Here is a 16,759-nt window from a genome sequence, read left to right on the forward strand (position 1 = left end):
TGTGGGCTTTCACGATGCCTTTCCGCACGCTCCCTGAAGAAAGGCGTGCTGACCTCCGACGCCCGCTCCCCCTTAGGCAACCTCTCCCTCTCCCACCGCCCCTGTCCCCTGATGCATCCGTTCTCTTCCCGCCCCAGTATCTCCCCTCTCTTGCAGGCTGGACCTTGCAGACACCTTGCAACCCTCTGGCTCTTCATACTTCTCCCTCCCATCCCTTAATTCATCCCGTAATAGACTAGAACATTGAACAGAGGCATGTCAGGTCTCTTTATTGAATAGGCTACACTGTTTTTGAAATTGCTCTGAAAATAGTAAGTACTTTGCTGTGTCATAGTCTGGATTTGAAGAAAAAAACATAATTTTTATAGAATTATCCATAGCAAACGTTAAGTAAATAATCTTTAGTAACCTTGTAGTTCACTACAGAAGTTGCTTAAGTTGATGTAAAATGCAACCTTTTAATTCTCATTACCCACTTTTGCCTTGAATAAGGGTTTGGTTAGTAGCCTCGAACTCCCCCATTAAGTGAATTAGTGAAGCAGCGTGATACATTCTTACCTGTATAGCAAAAGTGCTTGAAATTGTGCAGAATGCACTGCCGACGCAGCCGTCAGGTTGGGGATTTTTCCACATTCATTTACAACAAAAAAAAAACCACCCCCTGCTAAAATAATTGTATGAGAAAACTCTGTTGTCCCCGGACACAACCGGCTGTTTGCTCCCCCCACCCCGGTAGGTTGCTTTGGGCTGCACCTGCTGTACTCTCTGTGCTAAAGGGCAGAGGTTTTAGCTTGACGCATTCTCAGTGCCAGATGGCAAGTGGTGTCCCCGGCACTCCCATCAGCCGTACAGGGCAGCGGTTTGCTGGGTGGCATCTCTGCCAGCCCACGTCCCCTCCCTGCGTGCGTCCCTGACCCCTTCTCACATGCGCATATGGGCAGGACCCTGGTTTGGAGCAGCTTGTGTGGGTTTTGCTGCCTGTCCTGCTGCCGGAACATCGCTAGCAGTGCTGCAGCGGGTGCTCCTGCTCCCCCTGAGGACCAGACAATGTGCAGCCACCACGCTGATGAGGAGGGACGTCTCGGGGCTCGGCTGCTCGAAGGACAGACGCACTGTTGTGTGCTCCCGTCAAACCCCCTTGTAACTGCTTTCCCCCACCCACTGCCCACAAGTCCCAAGCTGCTCGCTCCAAAATGGACTCCCCACGGAAGCCAACAAACACAAACAGAAAAAGGAGGCCTGGCTCTGGCTTATCCAAAGCCTCGAGTGAGCGAGGGGCGGCAGGTGGGGTGAGTGCGCCCCCGGGGGGCCCTGCCACCCCCCGCCTAGGCAATGCGGTACAAGTCCTGGCCCACCTGCTCCAGGCGGTCCCTGTACTCCAGGTGGGTGTAGAGGGAGGTGTTGATCCCCTGGAAGCCGTGCATGGCCCCCCACCAGCAGGCCGCAATGGCAGCAGTGGAGTCGCTGTCACCCCCGTGGAAGAAAGCCCGGTGTGCCAGCTCTTCCCAGGAGTCCCCCGCGCCCAGCAGCGCGTCGTAAGCGATCATGGGGGCGTCGTGCCCGCTGCTGCCCCCCCAGCCACGGTAGCTGAGGGAGGTGTAGAACAAGTCTCTCTCTTCCACATCGTACTTGGGGGGGAAGGTGGGCAGCGAGACCCCGTCTGATATGCCTCTCTCTGCCAGGTATTTTTCCCATTGCTCTTCAAAGTAATGCCTGCAGAACAGGAGACAAGATGGAGGGGCTGTAAGAGACATCCCACGGCGGAAGCATATACCCGAGCTCCCCACAGGCGCTCCGGGCGCCAGCTGAAAACGTGCCACATCAAGAGCCCAAAGCAATGGCTCGCAAAATGGTAGGCGTCCCCCATTCGTCAATCTAGGGACATGATTTACAGTAAGAGGCACAAGCACATGTTTCAGTGAGTTAGATTTCCCCTCCCTCCAGCCACATGGGAGAAGGCAGCCCAGCACCTGCTGCTGTTGTACTGCACAGGATTCAAAGGCTCAGAGCGAGAACTGAGTCATCCTCCCAAATTCAGAGTACCTCTGCCCCTGTCTGTGTGTGCCCCTGTGCACAGAGCCACACTGAATCTGCAGCCAGATTTGATTACAACTTTCAGACTGAGCTCAGCCCTAAGCCTGGTGCTGTTCCCCAGCCTTGCTTCCCATCTTTCATCAGATCACGGTTGTTTGAGATGACAAGTTTAGCTACCTCATACTGGATCCAAAAAATGTCACAACTACATGAACCAAACACAATCTGACTTACTTTTTTTTTTTTAAATAAGTTAGAGGTATTTTTTCCCCTGGGGGACTTAAAGAGACTTTCTGAATCGATTCAATCCCACAGCAGGCATGTGCTTGCTCTAGGAGTTTACCATAATGTGATTAATGAAGCTGAAGTATAAACAGAGCTCGCCCTCTCATACATGCAGTTTATTTTAACAAAACCCGGTGCTGGGAGCGCAGCTCACCATTGCCCCATGTTCTCCTCCACGAAGAAGCCGGTGTCCCGCACGTAGGCTTTCGCCTGTGGCAGCACCTCCAGGAGCCCCTTCCCCCAGGCTGGGGGGGGCACGCCGTTCACTGCGAAAGCTGTGAAGAGGGCCGAAGCCAGGGACCCCAGGTAGCCGGTGGGATGGTGGTGGGTCATTCGGCCGCTCTCGATGCTGACTTGCACCAGGGTGTCCAGCTCAGCAGGGTGGTGGAAACGCAGCCCGATGCACATGGAGCGCATGGCGGCCCCGCAGCCTCCCGCCTTAGGGCTGAACGGGATCCTCCAGCCGCCCGGCCGCCCCGGATCCAGCTTCGGTGTGTTTTCCATAGATGTGACACCTGGACAGGAGCAGCAGAGCCCGAGCGAGAAAGAAAGGGAAGAAAGAAACAGAAACACACATCAGTAGGCGACAGGGTCACACAGCTCAGGAACCGAGGGAAGACAGGCAGGGTAGCAGGGCAGCAAGCATTACTCTCTGTAAGGGATTTGGGCTTCCCTGTAAAAACATCAGTTGTCTGCTCACATATGTTTCTTGCCTTAAAATTGCCGGTGCATCCTGCATATTCCCAAGCAGACCTGGTAATTCCTGTTTGTGAAAATAATTTAAAAGCCTAGGGGAGTAAAAAACATTTCACTGCTGATTTAAATTGTAATTTACATTGTTTTGTTTTTACCTATCATGTTATTTATTTAATAACTTATCTATAAAACATATATACTATATATATTAGGTATATTATGTACACGTGTATCTAGACATCTAGACAGACATATATAAATCTAAAGGACGGTTGGAGGTCCATCAGGTCAGATCGATCCCTGATCCAAGGCATGCCTAAGTACCTCTGCGTTTTTTCCTGACAGTTGTTTAGCATCTTTACAGGACCCTTTAAAGACAGTGACCCCACATGCTCCCCAGGAATCTTTCCCATTGCCTCGCTGATACGAAATGTTTTTCAGACCTCCCTTGCTGCAGTTTTAAGTTTGTCAGAAAGCGATGAGTAGCACCTCCCTCACCACAACACAGTCCGCATAACTGGCTTTACCGTACTCCACTACAATAAGCTGAAGAACAACTGTACTAGGTCAGACAAAAGGTTTGTCCAGCCCACTAGTTCGTCTCCAAACACAGCCACTAACAGATAACTATGGAAAGACTACAAAAAATGAAGCAAGTACAATGTTTCCCCAAGAAGACCCGCCTGGCTTCCAGCAGACAGAGGAGCACAGCCTGCTTGAGTCAGGAGATGGATCCAAAATGCTGTGTTCAGTAAGCCCCAGTGGACCTAGCCACCGTGAACTGGTCTCCTTAGCTTGAACCCATTCATGCCTTCAGACTCCTTTAACAACCCATGGTAACCAGAGCCACGATTTTCTTATGAAAAGCATTTCCTTTTGTTTTAAACTGACACTTGACAATTTCCTTAAATTCCCCTCTTATTCTTACATTAGAAGAAATAATGACTTTTCATGCTCCACGCTATTCAGTTTTCTCCTGCTCCGAGCTGACACCCTCGCCCAATTTTGCCTCCCTTCTGGTGGGAAGCCACACCACAACTCCTCCTTGCCCACCTCCATCTCTTTCATAGTTCTGCTCTTTATTTGTTAAAGAAATGACTCTGCTTCTTCCTGCGCTGCTGCTTCAGAAACTCACTTGTTAGTCCACCACATTCATAGGATAAAGCCATCTGCACAAACACATCCAAACTCAGAGCCTAGACAGCTTCCCCAGCCAAGACCATGAAACAAGCTTTGAGAGCTAAGCCCAAATGCTCGTGTGCAAGGAAAAGGAGACAGGCTTGAAACATTAAAGTATCTTTGATTCTCTTCTACCTTGCCTTTTTCTCCTAGCGTTCTTTTCTGGCCAAATCTTAAATACTTCTTTTCCAGCAGAAAGGTAAATCAAGGGCAGGTTTCAAGAAGCTTCATTTAAGTTTTAATGTGTTGGGCAACGGCAAAAGTGGACTCAAAAGACTAGTCGTCTCCTAACCACAGCGTGCCTAGTCCTCTCTCAGACGCACAGGGTAACAGCAGCAGTTGACATGCTCATGCACCCAAAATTAGACCGTTGCTCCTAGACTTTGCTGCCTAACTGGGACAGGTAGCTGATAAACTTGCGGGTGCTCTGTTACTCTGAAAGCGAAACTAAGTAGAACAGAGCAGCAAGGAAGAAGCCTGGTCTAGAAACTTCACGTAACTGCAATTCAATTACCTTTGGTGCAACTGGATCACCACAATCTGGGAGCTTGCTAATCACAGCTAGGTACTACACTAAGTACTCTGCAGAGCTGTTCACTTCTGTGCTTTCACATATACGCTTGGCAGTAGGATCTGGTGTATTTTTCCCTGCACATGGCATTTACAGCACCCTTGTAACCGAAATACCTCCACATCCAAGCACAGCTTTAAGACTGGCTTCTGGACATGTGCTAAAAATAAATAATGGCTGGCTGCTGTCAGGAATAAGGTCATGTGGATCCTTTTATAGTTCTGGTCTAAGTGTCTTTAGTGTATTTCTTTTCTCACAGCGTTGTTACATTATAGGCTTATTAGATCAGCGCAGGATACAGCCCTCTGTGCAGTGTGAATGGGTAGACGATCTCCCCATGAATGGTTGTCTCAAACTGAAAAAGCAGCTTGGTCCTGTGGCTGTCGGGCTATTCGCCCCGCAAGCCTGTCAACTGAAACCAGCTCTGAGAATGGAAACGGCCTATGCAAGTCTCCGCCATAGGAAAAAAGGGGTTGCCGATCAGCGCAGCCCACAACATCAGGCTGCTTTAGCTCTCGTGAATTCCCCACAGCGTGACCCAGGCACAAACCAGACCTGCTACTTCACCAGCCTCGTCCACGCCTGCCGCGCCGGCACACCAGCCTCTCGCGCGATGCCGCCCTCACGCTCTTCCCAGTAGATAAGACCTGCTGGTTTTGCGGTGCCACACAGCCAGCCAACCCCTCGATCAGTCCAGATGTTCTTTACACATCCTTCTTCCCAGTGATTTACGGAGTGGGAATTGCGGGGCCGTGTTTCTCTGCTGGAAGAAGCAGCAGGCAGAGCATTTGGTGTGGGCAGCACCGGGCTCTGCCGGGACCGATCACCACCAACCTCTAACTGAACTGCCTGGGAGTTTGTTTCTGTGATGTCTCAAAGTGGGATCGTGTTCAGGCCTGCTTGAAAGCAAGTCTGCTTTCCATGGAGTTTATTAATTCAGTCCTGGCTGCTATGTATCACGATCGTTAAGAGGCATATCAGTATAATTTCCAACCTTATAATGATTAACAGAAAACTGAGGCATTTTTTCAAAAACCTAACTATACTAAGCATTTCACTTATGACCTATAATAGGACATTACAAAGAACGTGTCAAACACAGCCACATTTTTAAAAACCTGCGCCGACCAGCCTATGCATATGTTCCTGGTAAAACAGACCTTCTGCCAGGAAGACAAGGGGAAGGAGAGAGAGTAAAGGGACTAGGGTAGCTTAAAATCAAAATCTGCATAATAAAAGCAAAACGAACTCTGTAATCTTGCTGGAACTGTGAGAAAGACATTTCTTCAGAACACGTTTGGTAGGTTGAGAGCAGGCAACTCAGTCCTTGATAAAAAGTGAGATTGTTCTTGCATTATCTGTAGTCAAAAGAAAACGAGGAAGATGACAAGGCTTAAACTGTAAGGAAAGAGTGCTTATTTTGCAATAACAATTTATTTGCAGCTTTAAACCTGTGCGTATTACTTTAGGAGATGACTACTGATAACCTGCAAATGAAAAAAATTGTGTAAAACAAACCAGTACACAGTAACTAAGACTCTTGTGATTTATGACGTATTACAAGTATTATCCTCATGCTTTTAAACAGTTAAAATATTAAAACATTTGAAAGCCGATTTAGGAAGACCACGCTGAAATCACGTTGTCAGGTCTTTTTTTTAAAAACAGGTTTCAAAGAAATTGCTGTAGGAGTTTTTAAATCAGGAAATCCTGTTTTGGAAATCCACCAAATCCTGGTTAGGAATCCTTTGTACTAACAATAAGAAACTAAAAGTAACCTGAGGAGGGTACTGGTCTAAGGAAAGAATAAACACAAGCAAAAAGCAGCGTGTGAAGAAAGACAACCTGAAAAAGATTCAAGTACCACTGGACACTATTTCTGGAACAGGCTTCCATTCCACTTATTTAGACTCTTTATGAGCACAGACAGTAACAGTTGTTTGGGACTGATCAATACACATAAAAAAGCTGAGTTAAAACAACCACATAGTGGTAAATAATTCCACAGGGAGAGGACTTGGACTGAAAGAGTTTTGAAGGAGAAGGTTTCCTGGAGAGCTGTGGAGGCAGATGTAGTTGTACCATGAAAAAAGAAATATGGCCATGCTTGTGTTGCTTAATCCATTGGCTTTGTTATCTGCAAAGAACAATGAATTTGGGGCTGTGGCACATCACAAAGAGCAATAATGGATGTAGGGATTAACTTGCCACTGAATTAAGACAGTGAGTTCTCTCCTGGGGCTGCATACTTGAGGGACCCTGCGTCTGTCTGGTGACTCATATCGTTGTGGGAATCCCTTTGTTACTTGCCGGTTTTAGTTTTCAGGTCTGGACTCCCTTGCGTGGGTGAGCAATGTGACTTTCCCCCACTATTCTGGGGGAATTGCTTCTCTGTTGGGTGAAAGTTGCAGCAGCAACTTTCCATTCTCAGCCTTAAGGGCTGCAATTCCCCAGTGAGTACGTACTTTGGCCGGAACAGCATCACCTTGGGTTAAAATCCATTTACTCTGGACTGCGAAAAGAAGTTATTGACATGCAACTTCTATCATTAGGATTTATCAATATGGCATGGAGACTCCAGACTGCAGACAGCTTTTCAGGGTATGGATTAGGTATTCCCTTTGGTAGTACATCAGTGGGCACTGAACTGTTAAGTGTCAGGATTTAAGCTCTCAGAGCTGAGCACCTTTCCTGTGGCTGCAGCAGGAGATTGCAACTGTTGCAAGAATATTCCCAACAGACTTCCATTTTTTCTCAACATTACTTTCCCCCCGTCCCCCAAATTTTACTAAGTTAAGCATCCGTGGACCCACTAAAGGAGTGGCACTTCTTTGTTTAGCTAGATAACCTGACCTTTCCTTGTCACTCCGATCAGTGTCCCTAGGAAATTTACTTTAAAATCCTTCACTTCCAAATGGGAACTGCTTTTGGGCATATTGCAGCTCAGTTACTCAAAGAAGGACTGCAGCAGGTGTGCTGTTATCCTTAGCTATTAATTATTAACATTTAAATTTTAGGTTCTTCTCCTTTTCACCTCAGGTTTTAGTCACCAAGCTTAGATAGCGGAGGCAAAAATAGCTTCCAGGTGCTGTCTCGCCGCCAGCTGTGGTTAGTCCACCTTGGCAGACCCCATCAGCTGGGGGAACTGCAAGATGCTCCTTTGCCAAAACAGCAGTGTCTCGGAAGTTTAACCTGCTGACCCCTGCTGTTCTGGCAAGCACTGTTACCCCTTCCTAAATATTTTATTATTTAGGCTACTCTGACAACTGAGACTACCTGTGTTAAAGAATACTGATAGTGTAGTTCTGTACATGAGGATAGGAGGTCACTGTGGAAAGGTAAGCAGAGTAAATTCCTGCTTGAGTTCCAACCTGGTTTACCTTGGAAATGCACAGCTCTGTCACACTATGCTCAGTGACGCTAAGAGGGCAATGCAGGATTTGGCCTTTTCCATGTTTAATGCCAAGCCAGAACATTCTCCATATATTCTGGCCACTCCAAATAAGCATGTCTAGGCAATTTCTTTTTGATGTAAAAATTCTGCCTAGGATTGCTGAATTTGAGTGTTTCCTGGATACTTCATGCTGCTTGCACTAGTCAAATCAGAGGCCCAGCCTCAGTAGCTCCAATTTAAGTTTAATTCAAGCATCCAGAAGAGGCTGGGCCATGAGCGCAGAGAAAGACAGGGTCCTTAGGGAAGAGCTGGGTCAGCAGGCCTGGGTGAACTAGGAACTACAGGAATACGTTGCACAGGGTTTGGCTACTGCAGCCTGTCAAGGCACCCTTCCTGCACACTGCCACACACGGCCAGTCCCTGCTGCCTGTGACCCAAACCCAGCACCACTGTGTCTATGCAGAGAAAAGAGAGATAATAGAAGTACAGGCTTCAGAAAAGACGACTGTGGCCTGGCTGTCCTGGCACAGAACGTAGACATGCAGAGCTAGCCAAAAGCAGACTTTAGGTTTAATAAACTTAATTATTCCAAGTATGGATCTTTGTGCCTTTAAGTATATTTTATGTGTAATTTATTACGAGAAGTTCTATATTAATTCTCTGTATAAATGCGCTGCTTTAACACACCATCTCAGGATGCGCCTTATACATGGTTGAATTTGCGTTTTTCATTCACTGAGTGTAGGAAAAGACACATCCCCAGTGCAAAAGGCAGCACCCTTCCCATGAGTTCAAGGCCAGGCCTCAAACATGCCCATAAGACCATTTTGTAAACGTGGGCAAAACAATATCTTTTTCGTCTAGTTCAGAAAAGCCCAAACCACTTCAGCTTGCCTTATTTTATTCTCTTTCGTTCATCCTGAAACAGGTGCTGAGCGTGGACAACTTTCACCTTTACATGAAATACGATTAATGATATGAACAGCCAAAAGCAGAGCCAGGGCCAGCCTCAGCTCCATGCTGCAGGAAAGGGAGAGAGGTTAACGCGAGAGGACAGCCCTGCCCAGACAGCATTACAGAGCGGTTACCTGGAGCTCTGCCCTCCATGTCACTCATGCACTCCTTGTAGTTTTTTGCAATCAGGGAATAGAGATGCTCTAAACTTGGGTTTTTCCCAGCAGCCACCAGGGCTTCAGCTGTGGCCAGGTGCATCACTGTATCATCGCTGACCTTCCAGCCTTGGATGCTGATGTTGCCGAGTCCTCCCATCTCCGCCAGCTCCTTGTGGATGGCTGGGCCACTCTGCAGGAACTCCCATTTCCCGTTGTAATAGCCCAGCGTGTCACCAACTGCGCTCAGCACCATCGACGCCACGTATTTTTCCATTGCCTTAGGACACAGTTTTTGCCCCAGGACTGCTTCAATGCAGAAAACACTATGGGAAAAAAAAGAGAGGGAGATTGAAAATAAAATCTTTCCCAGTTCAGTACGAGCCTCTACTGCTAACCACCAGTCAGTGCGTGGCAGCTCTGGGCCAGGGACAGCCGGCCACGGCCTCCCAGGGCGGTGGCAGCAGCCAAGGACGACGACGCGTGTTGTATATGGGTCAAAGACCAAAAAGCCAGGGCAGGACTGCAGGAGGGGGTGCAGGTTATGTGACCGCACCCACGCTCACCACTTTTTTAAGCGCAGCCCGCAACAGGAGCAAGGAGCTCCGCTCCCAGCGGCTTCGCACCCTGGGGATAAGGAGGCCTTGCTCCTCCGTTTTCGCGGGGCCTGGCCGAGGCGGCAAGCAGAGGGGCTCTGGGCAACGCGTGGCCCTGCCCCACGGGCCGCCCACAACAGCGGGCGCTCGTACGGGCAGAGCCGGCTCTGTCCCCGCCGGTGCTTTCAGCGACGCCTGCCCCGAGAAACAGGCGCCTCCTGCGCCCCAGGGCGAGGCTTGGGAGCAGCGGAGGCGGGGAAGGACGGCGGGGCCGGCCCAGGCCGAGCAGGGGACCCGCGCCGCCGGGGGGAAGCGGCCTCTTCCCGGCGCCGGCGGGTACTTACACAGCCAAGCCTGCGAGCAGGGGCCGCCGAGGCCTGCCCCGTCTCGGGAGCGGCAGGGGGCTCTCCAGGGACATCCGGCGCGGCGCGGCGTCCGCAGGCCTCGGCGTCCGGTAGCTGCCTGAGGCGCCTCCGCCCCGCCCTCCCGCTCCCCGGCCTCCCGGGGCGGCGCGACCCGGCCCGGCCCGGCCCGACCGGGCGGCGGACCAGGCCCCTCCTTGCCAGCCGGCGCGGCCCCTCCAGCCGCCGGGCCCGGGGGTGTCGGTCCCAGCGGAGGCCGGCACGTCCCGCGGCGGGCCCCGGCCCGCTGCCTGCTTGTCGCGGCCTCGCTGTGCCCTGCGCAGGCGGAGGGTCGGGTCCCCCGGCCGGCGGCGCGGGAGGGAGATGGGCGTTTTCTTTCATTTTCGGGGTTGTCTCTTTCTTGGCGGCCTCAGAGGCTCAACAGTCAACTCGGAAGCGAAGCTGCCACATGGAAATGAAGTCACTGCATAGAAATGAAATATTGTATTTAAGAAAAAAAAGTAAAAATGAAAGGTGCTTTCAGCATTTCCCCTGCTTTTTCTGTTGAAACTGTTCACTAGTTTCGTGAGCAGCGCCCGTCCTCCTGGCCGGGTCCCTGTCGGGGGCAGCGCAGCCGGCCTGCGGCCCCGCTGAGGGGCTGCGCCCGGGGGAGACCTTAGCGGGGGTTCCCCGTCCTCCTTCAGCCTCCGTTTCTCTCTTCCCCGTGCTTTTTCGGCATTCATTCCCTGCAGCTTGAGCGGAGCCTCCGGCCATCAGCGTCTACATGCCTATGTGCCTGCCCCATCCCTCGGTGTTTCGGGGCAGCGCGCTCCCCGCAGCCCCCAGCACGGCCCAGCTCAGCCCCCGGGTGACCCCAGGCTCCTCCAAACCAGGGCTAGTCTGTGCTACGTTCAAGTGGTGCCGCTTCACGTGGCGTCTTCAGGCGCTTGATGATGCCATTGCCTTGCTTTATCCTTTAATTTTAACGATGGTGGTGGTTAGGTGGCTGAGGGCCACCTAAGTGAATAGGCAGGGAAGGGACAGCAGCAGAAAGCAGGAGCAAAAAACAGGGTTGAGCATGGTTCAGGCTGCATTTTGTGGAGGCCAAACCTTTTTACCAACCGGTGGTCGCTTGACGAACCACACACCAGGTCTCCAGAGCCCCAGCTCATGCCAGAAGGTACCAGCACCTCTTACATGAAGGGAGAAAAAAATCCCCCCATGCCTATGAGAGCAAGCGGTGGTAGTTTTTGAGCTGCAGCCCTGCGGGATTTCAGGGCAATCACAAATGTAGCGCTGGGTCAGAGCAGAGTCCCTGGGGAATTTGGGGGCAAGTGAGAGCGGGGGGCTGGAGCAGGGCCCTGGGGGATTTCAGGTAGCTGCGAGCACAGGGCTGCACAGGAGCGGCCGCCCCGGCGGCTGTGGCGGTTCACGATGCAGTGCCCATTCGGATATCTACTGCTCCTCTGAACCCTGCTGGAAATGTGGCATTTGAGAAGCATCTGGTGGAGAAAATAGTAACAGAAAAGGAAGTGGGAAAAGAAGCTGCCGGTGTCTTGGCACCGCCAGTGGTGCCTGCTGACCTTTTCTGCTTCTCTGCTTCGTTTTGTTTTATATAGAATGGCTCTGAATTTACTCAGGTTGGTGCAGCGCTTAAAAGCAAAGTGGGGTTTTTCTCTCCTAAGGTTTGGGCCTGCAAGAGGGAAAACCCCTCCCGCTTTTGGCTGGCTATCTGTGAGGAAAAGCTTCTGCTGCAGCCCAAAGGGCAGAGGAGCAGAGGGGAAAGTTGCAGGGTTCCCCAAAGGGACAGGAAAATGGGAGAACGCCTCTGCATCAGCACAAAACGCCTGTGGCACTGAGACCTTTGGATCTCATCATTGTTTCCTGAGCTCTTTCAGCTTCCTAAAAACCGAAACCAAGACACGGATTGGAGTTAAGTGACATCTGGGATGTGTCACAGAAAAACGTCGAGGGGTGCTCGTTGGCGGACGGTGGGCGATGAGCCAGCAGCAGGAACCATCAGCAGGAACCTGCAAACGTTGGGTGCAGAGGGCAGCAGTTTTCAGGCTCCAATGCATGCACTGATGCCAAAGGGATCTCCTTGTGCGAGTCCCACAGGATGCTCGTGAGGTGGGCGAGGAGAGCGCTCTCCGCCAGGGAGCACCTCCAGCTCCGAGGTGGTGCAGGGCAGCATTGCCCTGACTCGCCCCATGGCGCAGGGAGGTGGGCACGACCGCTTCCCCTTGGCAAGGATGATCTTCTGGTGCTGAGCCATGCAAAGAGTTAAAGACTCACCATGTTGCACCTTTCTGGGGTTTTTGTTGTATTTTTTTTTAATGGAAAATTTAGGCTGTGGTGGACCAATGGCCAGGATATGTCTTCTGGAAAGTACCACCTCGGAGAAGCTCGCTGACATGCCCCTGCCATGTGTTGGACACTGTGGTTAGCACTCGCTTAGGCTTAGAATTTTCCTTCGTATTCATCTGGAAAAAAAGGGTAATTCTTTCTGACTAAAAAAATGTGCCTTTCTAGATGAGCCCAGGGTTGAAGGCTCCTATTTGGAGGGGCTGTGAAGGGTAGCATTGCAGTGATGGAGCTACGTACTGGTTTAGACCCTGTGGGACATTTCCTCGGAATTACATGAGGCCTTCAGGCCAAGAGCTGGAAGAAGGTCGACATTAAAAATGCACTGAACACCCTCTTAAATACAGCGGTGCCCCTGTTCCTACAGCTGTCCCCGAAACAGGACTGCAAGGGAACATCTGGAATTCTCATTTTTCACCTCTCTTATTCATCTTCTCCTTGCCCCCCACGTTCAAAGGTGACTTTCCAAGCAATATTCTGGGGCCCTCAAGCATGTTCATTTTGGACCAGTGCTAACTTCTTAACAGTCTCTCATTCTTTTAATAGCACTTTTTTCTCTGTAATGACAGGCATTTTTTGAGTGGGGAATATTTCTGGGCTTACCCTAATTCTCAGTCCCCAGGTGCATGTCTGTCTTTGTCATTGGCCAGTAAATAATAATACGCTGTAACAGGGGCATTCAAAACAGGGGCAACAAATGCCACGTGAGGCTTGCTCGGGAGCTGGCCGGCTCGCTGCAGGGAGCCCGGGCAGCCATTGCCAGTGAGGCAGCGGTGCGTGACCCCGCATGCACGTGCGAGGGAACCGCTCGCTGCTGCAGGGTGCTCGGGGCTGCTGCGCTCACTCGGGCTGGATGTTTGCAGCAGGGGATGGGCACCCAGCGGCAGCCGGTGCCTCTGGCTCCACGCTTCCTTCACCCTCAGCACGGCAGGGTGCTTTCTGCCTCGGTTTCTCCAGCTAACCCTGGTGGGGTGGCGACCCTCACTTGTTGCCTGACTTCCCGTGGTAATGACGTGGGGGACCCTCGCCTCCCTCCGCCCCGTCCAGGGAAGCACAGCTGAAAAAGAAGGCGAGAGCCTTGGCTGCAAACACAGCCTGTGCCTGGGGGGAAGCCAGTTACGGAGGTGCTGTTGCTGGACATGGGGTCATGCGTGGACATGTTTGGGGAACAGTGAGAGGTGTTTTGAAGGGCTTGGCTGAAGCAAGTTTTGGAGATGGCAGCAGTGGAGGTGCCTCTGTGTGACCAACTTGGTTTCAAGGAATACTGGACTTTGGCCTTTTAAACAAGAAACCAGACTTCACTGCAGAAATATCTGCCTCTTTCTGTCCAGCCTTCCCTCCTTCCACAAACTGTCCAAGACAGGGTCTGGCTTGCTGCCCAGGGCAAAAGGGAAACAGTGGAAAATTCGTGTGATCTGTGTGTTGTGGCACCTGCCACTCTCCTCAAGAGGCTTCCAAAAGCCCTCTTTAACACAGATTTAAAAAGAACAATTAAAAAAAATAAAAAAAAAACCCCACTGAGTATAACTGTTTCAAATAACCATAATTCTGCAGGGTAGAAGATAAGCAGGATAATTGCTTTACCAGAGAGACAGGCACTGCAATGCCGACTTGGGACAACCAGCAAGGTCAGTGACATAGGGAACATCTCCTAGGTGAGCTGAGGGCTGCGATCGCCTCTCCCACATCCACAACTAGCAAAAGGAACTGCAAACTCATCTTTACTGCCCTTCCATTAGGTTTATAGTTGGCTTGTCGGTAAATGGGAGTGTGTAGGGACAGGGACCTCCCCAGCAGGCTGCAAGTCCTGCTTTCGAGCCTGGGGACGTCAGTGAAGCAATCCCAGCTGGCTCCTGTGGACCTGGGGTTTGGCTCGAGCGGTGGATCTGAGGCTCCAGGGCTGGCAGGCCAGTTGCTCCTTGATGTAAATCAAGTGACATTTTCATTTTCAATTGTGTGCCAGTGTTGGCACTGTGCTCCCCACCTGCAGGGTGAAGGCATCTGCGGGCCTGCATTGCCATCCCTTCTGCGGCTTTCTTTCTGTGAGCTGCTGGCAATTGTGTCCGGGTACTTTCTGAGAGTATCGGGAACCCAGGGGAGCCCATCGGAGGGGCATCATGCTTGTGAGCAGAGGGGCCCATCAAGCCTGCGTTACAGCCACTCTCAACTCGCCTTACAGCCATCAGCGGGCTAAATTTGGAGGTTCTTGGCATTTGCCATTGAAGATAAACCCTAGCAGGCTGTGGTAGGTTAAACACGGCCAGCCGCTTGGTAGTGGGAGGGGAGGAGGTTTCATCACACTATAGGTTTTGAAATACGATGCTCTTCCTGCATTGCAGAAGCAGCAATGTTTAAAGTGTTAAATGTGCTTTCTGCTTTGAGAGCAGGTTTCTCCTTTCTGCATGAAAAGATACAGCCTGGGGAACATAATTGCAGGCCGCACCGCAGAAAAGATGTGTCAGGTGTGAGGAATATGAAGAACAGCCCCAGGAGTGGGAATTCAGCCTTCTGGGACGGAGTGCGCAGTGCGTCTCTCAGTCCCAGTGGTAGCTCTGCTGAGGCTCCTGGTGTTGCAACAGCAGTGGATGTGGCCAAGTCCGTGTGGTTCACACAGGCACCAAGTGCTTCCACACTATGACGGAGGCAAATTAACTACTGGGCCCCTCCAAAACCTACTGCTCCTCTTCTTTCCCTCCAGCTTTCCCGCTGTATGCGTCCACCTCCTGCTATGAGGGTCACCCACCTACAGTGTAAAGCTCGTTTGGCCCTCCATCTTGCCAAAATAGAGTTAGGTGAAGGTGAGAGACAGTGTAAAAATAAGGGTGGGAAAGGAACAAGGCTGGGGAGTAGGTTCTCCTCCCTCTTTCTTCTGCCAGCAAGTTGCAAGTGTGTTCAAGCTGTCTAAGGAAATCACAGGTTATGTACAGGCATGAGAGCTAAACTTGATCGAGGAAGAGGTGGAGGCGCTAGCTGAGGTCTGGGGAAGCAGGCGGATAGGAACGGTGCTCCGAAATTCCTGTTAGCTTATCAGGGAGCACTTACAGCACACCTGTCAGGCTGAAGGATGACTTTCCTCAGCTTGAATGACTTAAACTGAGACTAGGCAAAATCCTAGGTATGATAGGTTAGGAAAAGCCCTGTAGTGGCTTTGAGTTGTTTGATTGGGTGGTTATTTTCCACCACAGGGATTTCTCTGATGCTAGGTTGTGACCTGAGCCTTCTCTCCTGCCTTTCTCTTCTGGCTATTTCTTCACCAGATCCCTCTAAAACGCTGCTGTTCGTGGGAATGACTCCTGCTTTTGGCCCTATACCAAAAGAGCCAAGGAGTGTAAGAATTTGTGGGAAAGGGCTTAGGGACAGCAAAACATGACATTTGAAAAGTTACTTCTGCATTTCATTCTTCATGAATTGGATTTCAGAGAATTGGGAAGTGCTGGTGTGTGACAGAAGAGGAACATACGAACAAGACCACTGAATGCTCTGTTTTATCCATTGCTCTAACAAGGCTTAAAAATATCTGCCTGCTTCCTTTCTGTACTTACGCACTTTGTGTGATGCAATTCAATGGCAACATTGCCATGATGCGTGGAGAAGTCCTCCTGGAAGGAGGAGCGGGGAGGTGTTGCAAGGACATCGACTGCTGGCCTCCCCTCTTCCAGCTTCGCCCTCACCCCGTGCACGTACCCAAACTTGAAGGGGAACGAAGCCTTTGGAGGAGGCCACCAAAGACACCGCTGTGCTGTGGTTAGCCCTCTGGTGTGTTCCCACACTGGCCCTGGTCTGGCAGAAAGGACGGGCAAGCTCTTGACAGCAATCACCAGGCAAAGGAAGCTGCTAACTGTGAAACCTCTTGCTTTTAAAACTGAGATAGCATTTGAGATCTGGGAGGAGATGGTCTGTCACTGATCTGACAGGTATGTGGCTGCACAAAGCTGCGAGACAGTCTAAGAGGATCTGGTTTGGGGAAAAAACCCAAACATATTTGATAGGTGATGTATGTCAGACCATGTGTTGTCAAAAGTCAGTTGAAAGTTAAGAAAATCACAACTCCAGGAGACAGAGGGAGGCATGGGAATGAGGGTGCTGCCCCTCTTGTAGGTCCGGTACTGCTGCCGTCCATAGCCCCGCAATGACAGTGGCTCCGCACTGCCTCCGAGCAGTCACTTCTGTTTGGAGCAGAGGAGAAAATC

General features: G+C 50.9%; 1 protein-coding gene across 1 annotated transcript; it reads right to left on the reverse strand.

The window, feature by feature from the left end:
- Positions 1–253: 253 nt before the first annotated feature.
- Positions 254–10,506, reverse strand: ADPRH (ADP-ribosylarginine hydrolase). Its single transcript, XM_087758779.1, has 4 exons — positions 10,209–10,506; positions 9,248–9,594; positions 2,474–2,834; positions 254–1,713 (listed from the first exon to the last, which is right to left on the reverse strand). The coding sequence occupies exons 1-4, from the start codon at positions 10,280–10,282 to the stop codon at positions 1,326–1,328; spliced, it is 1,170 nt and encodes a 389-aa protein (XP_087614905.1). The 5' UTR covers positions 10,283–10,506; the 3' UTR covers positions 254–1,325.
- Positions 10,507–16,759: the final 6,253 nt, after the last annotated feature.

Source organism: Nipponia nippon, unplaced genomic scaffold, assembly GCF_047370975.1.
Source record: "Nipponia nippon isolate SJK-2023a ecotype South Korea unplaced genomic scaffold, ASM4737097v1 scaffold_2, whole genome shotgun sequence".
Classification (NCBI taxonomy): Eukaryota; Metazoa; Chordata; class Aves; order Pelecaniformes; family Threskiornithidae; genus Nipponia; species Nipponia nippon.

Bases quoted from the DNA above. Each gene is read 5' to 3' on its own strand.
- ADPRH (XM_087758779.1), bottom strand. From the start codon at position 10,282: ATGTCCCTGGAGAGCCCCCTGCCGCTCCCGAGACGGGGCAGGCCTCGG. The intron at 9,595-10,208 runs GTAAGTACCCGC...TTTTTCCCATAG, and splicing joins CTGCTCGCAGGCTTGGCTGT to TGTTTTCTGCATTGAAGCAG. The intron at 2,835-9,247 runs GTAACCGCTCTG...GCTCCTGTCCAG, and splicing joins CATGGAGGGCAGAGCTCCAG to GTGTCACATCTATGGAAAAC.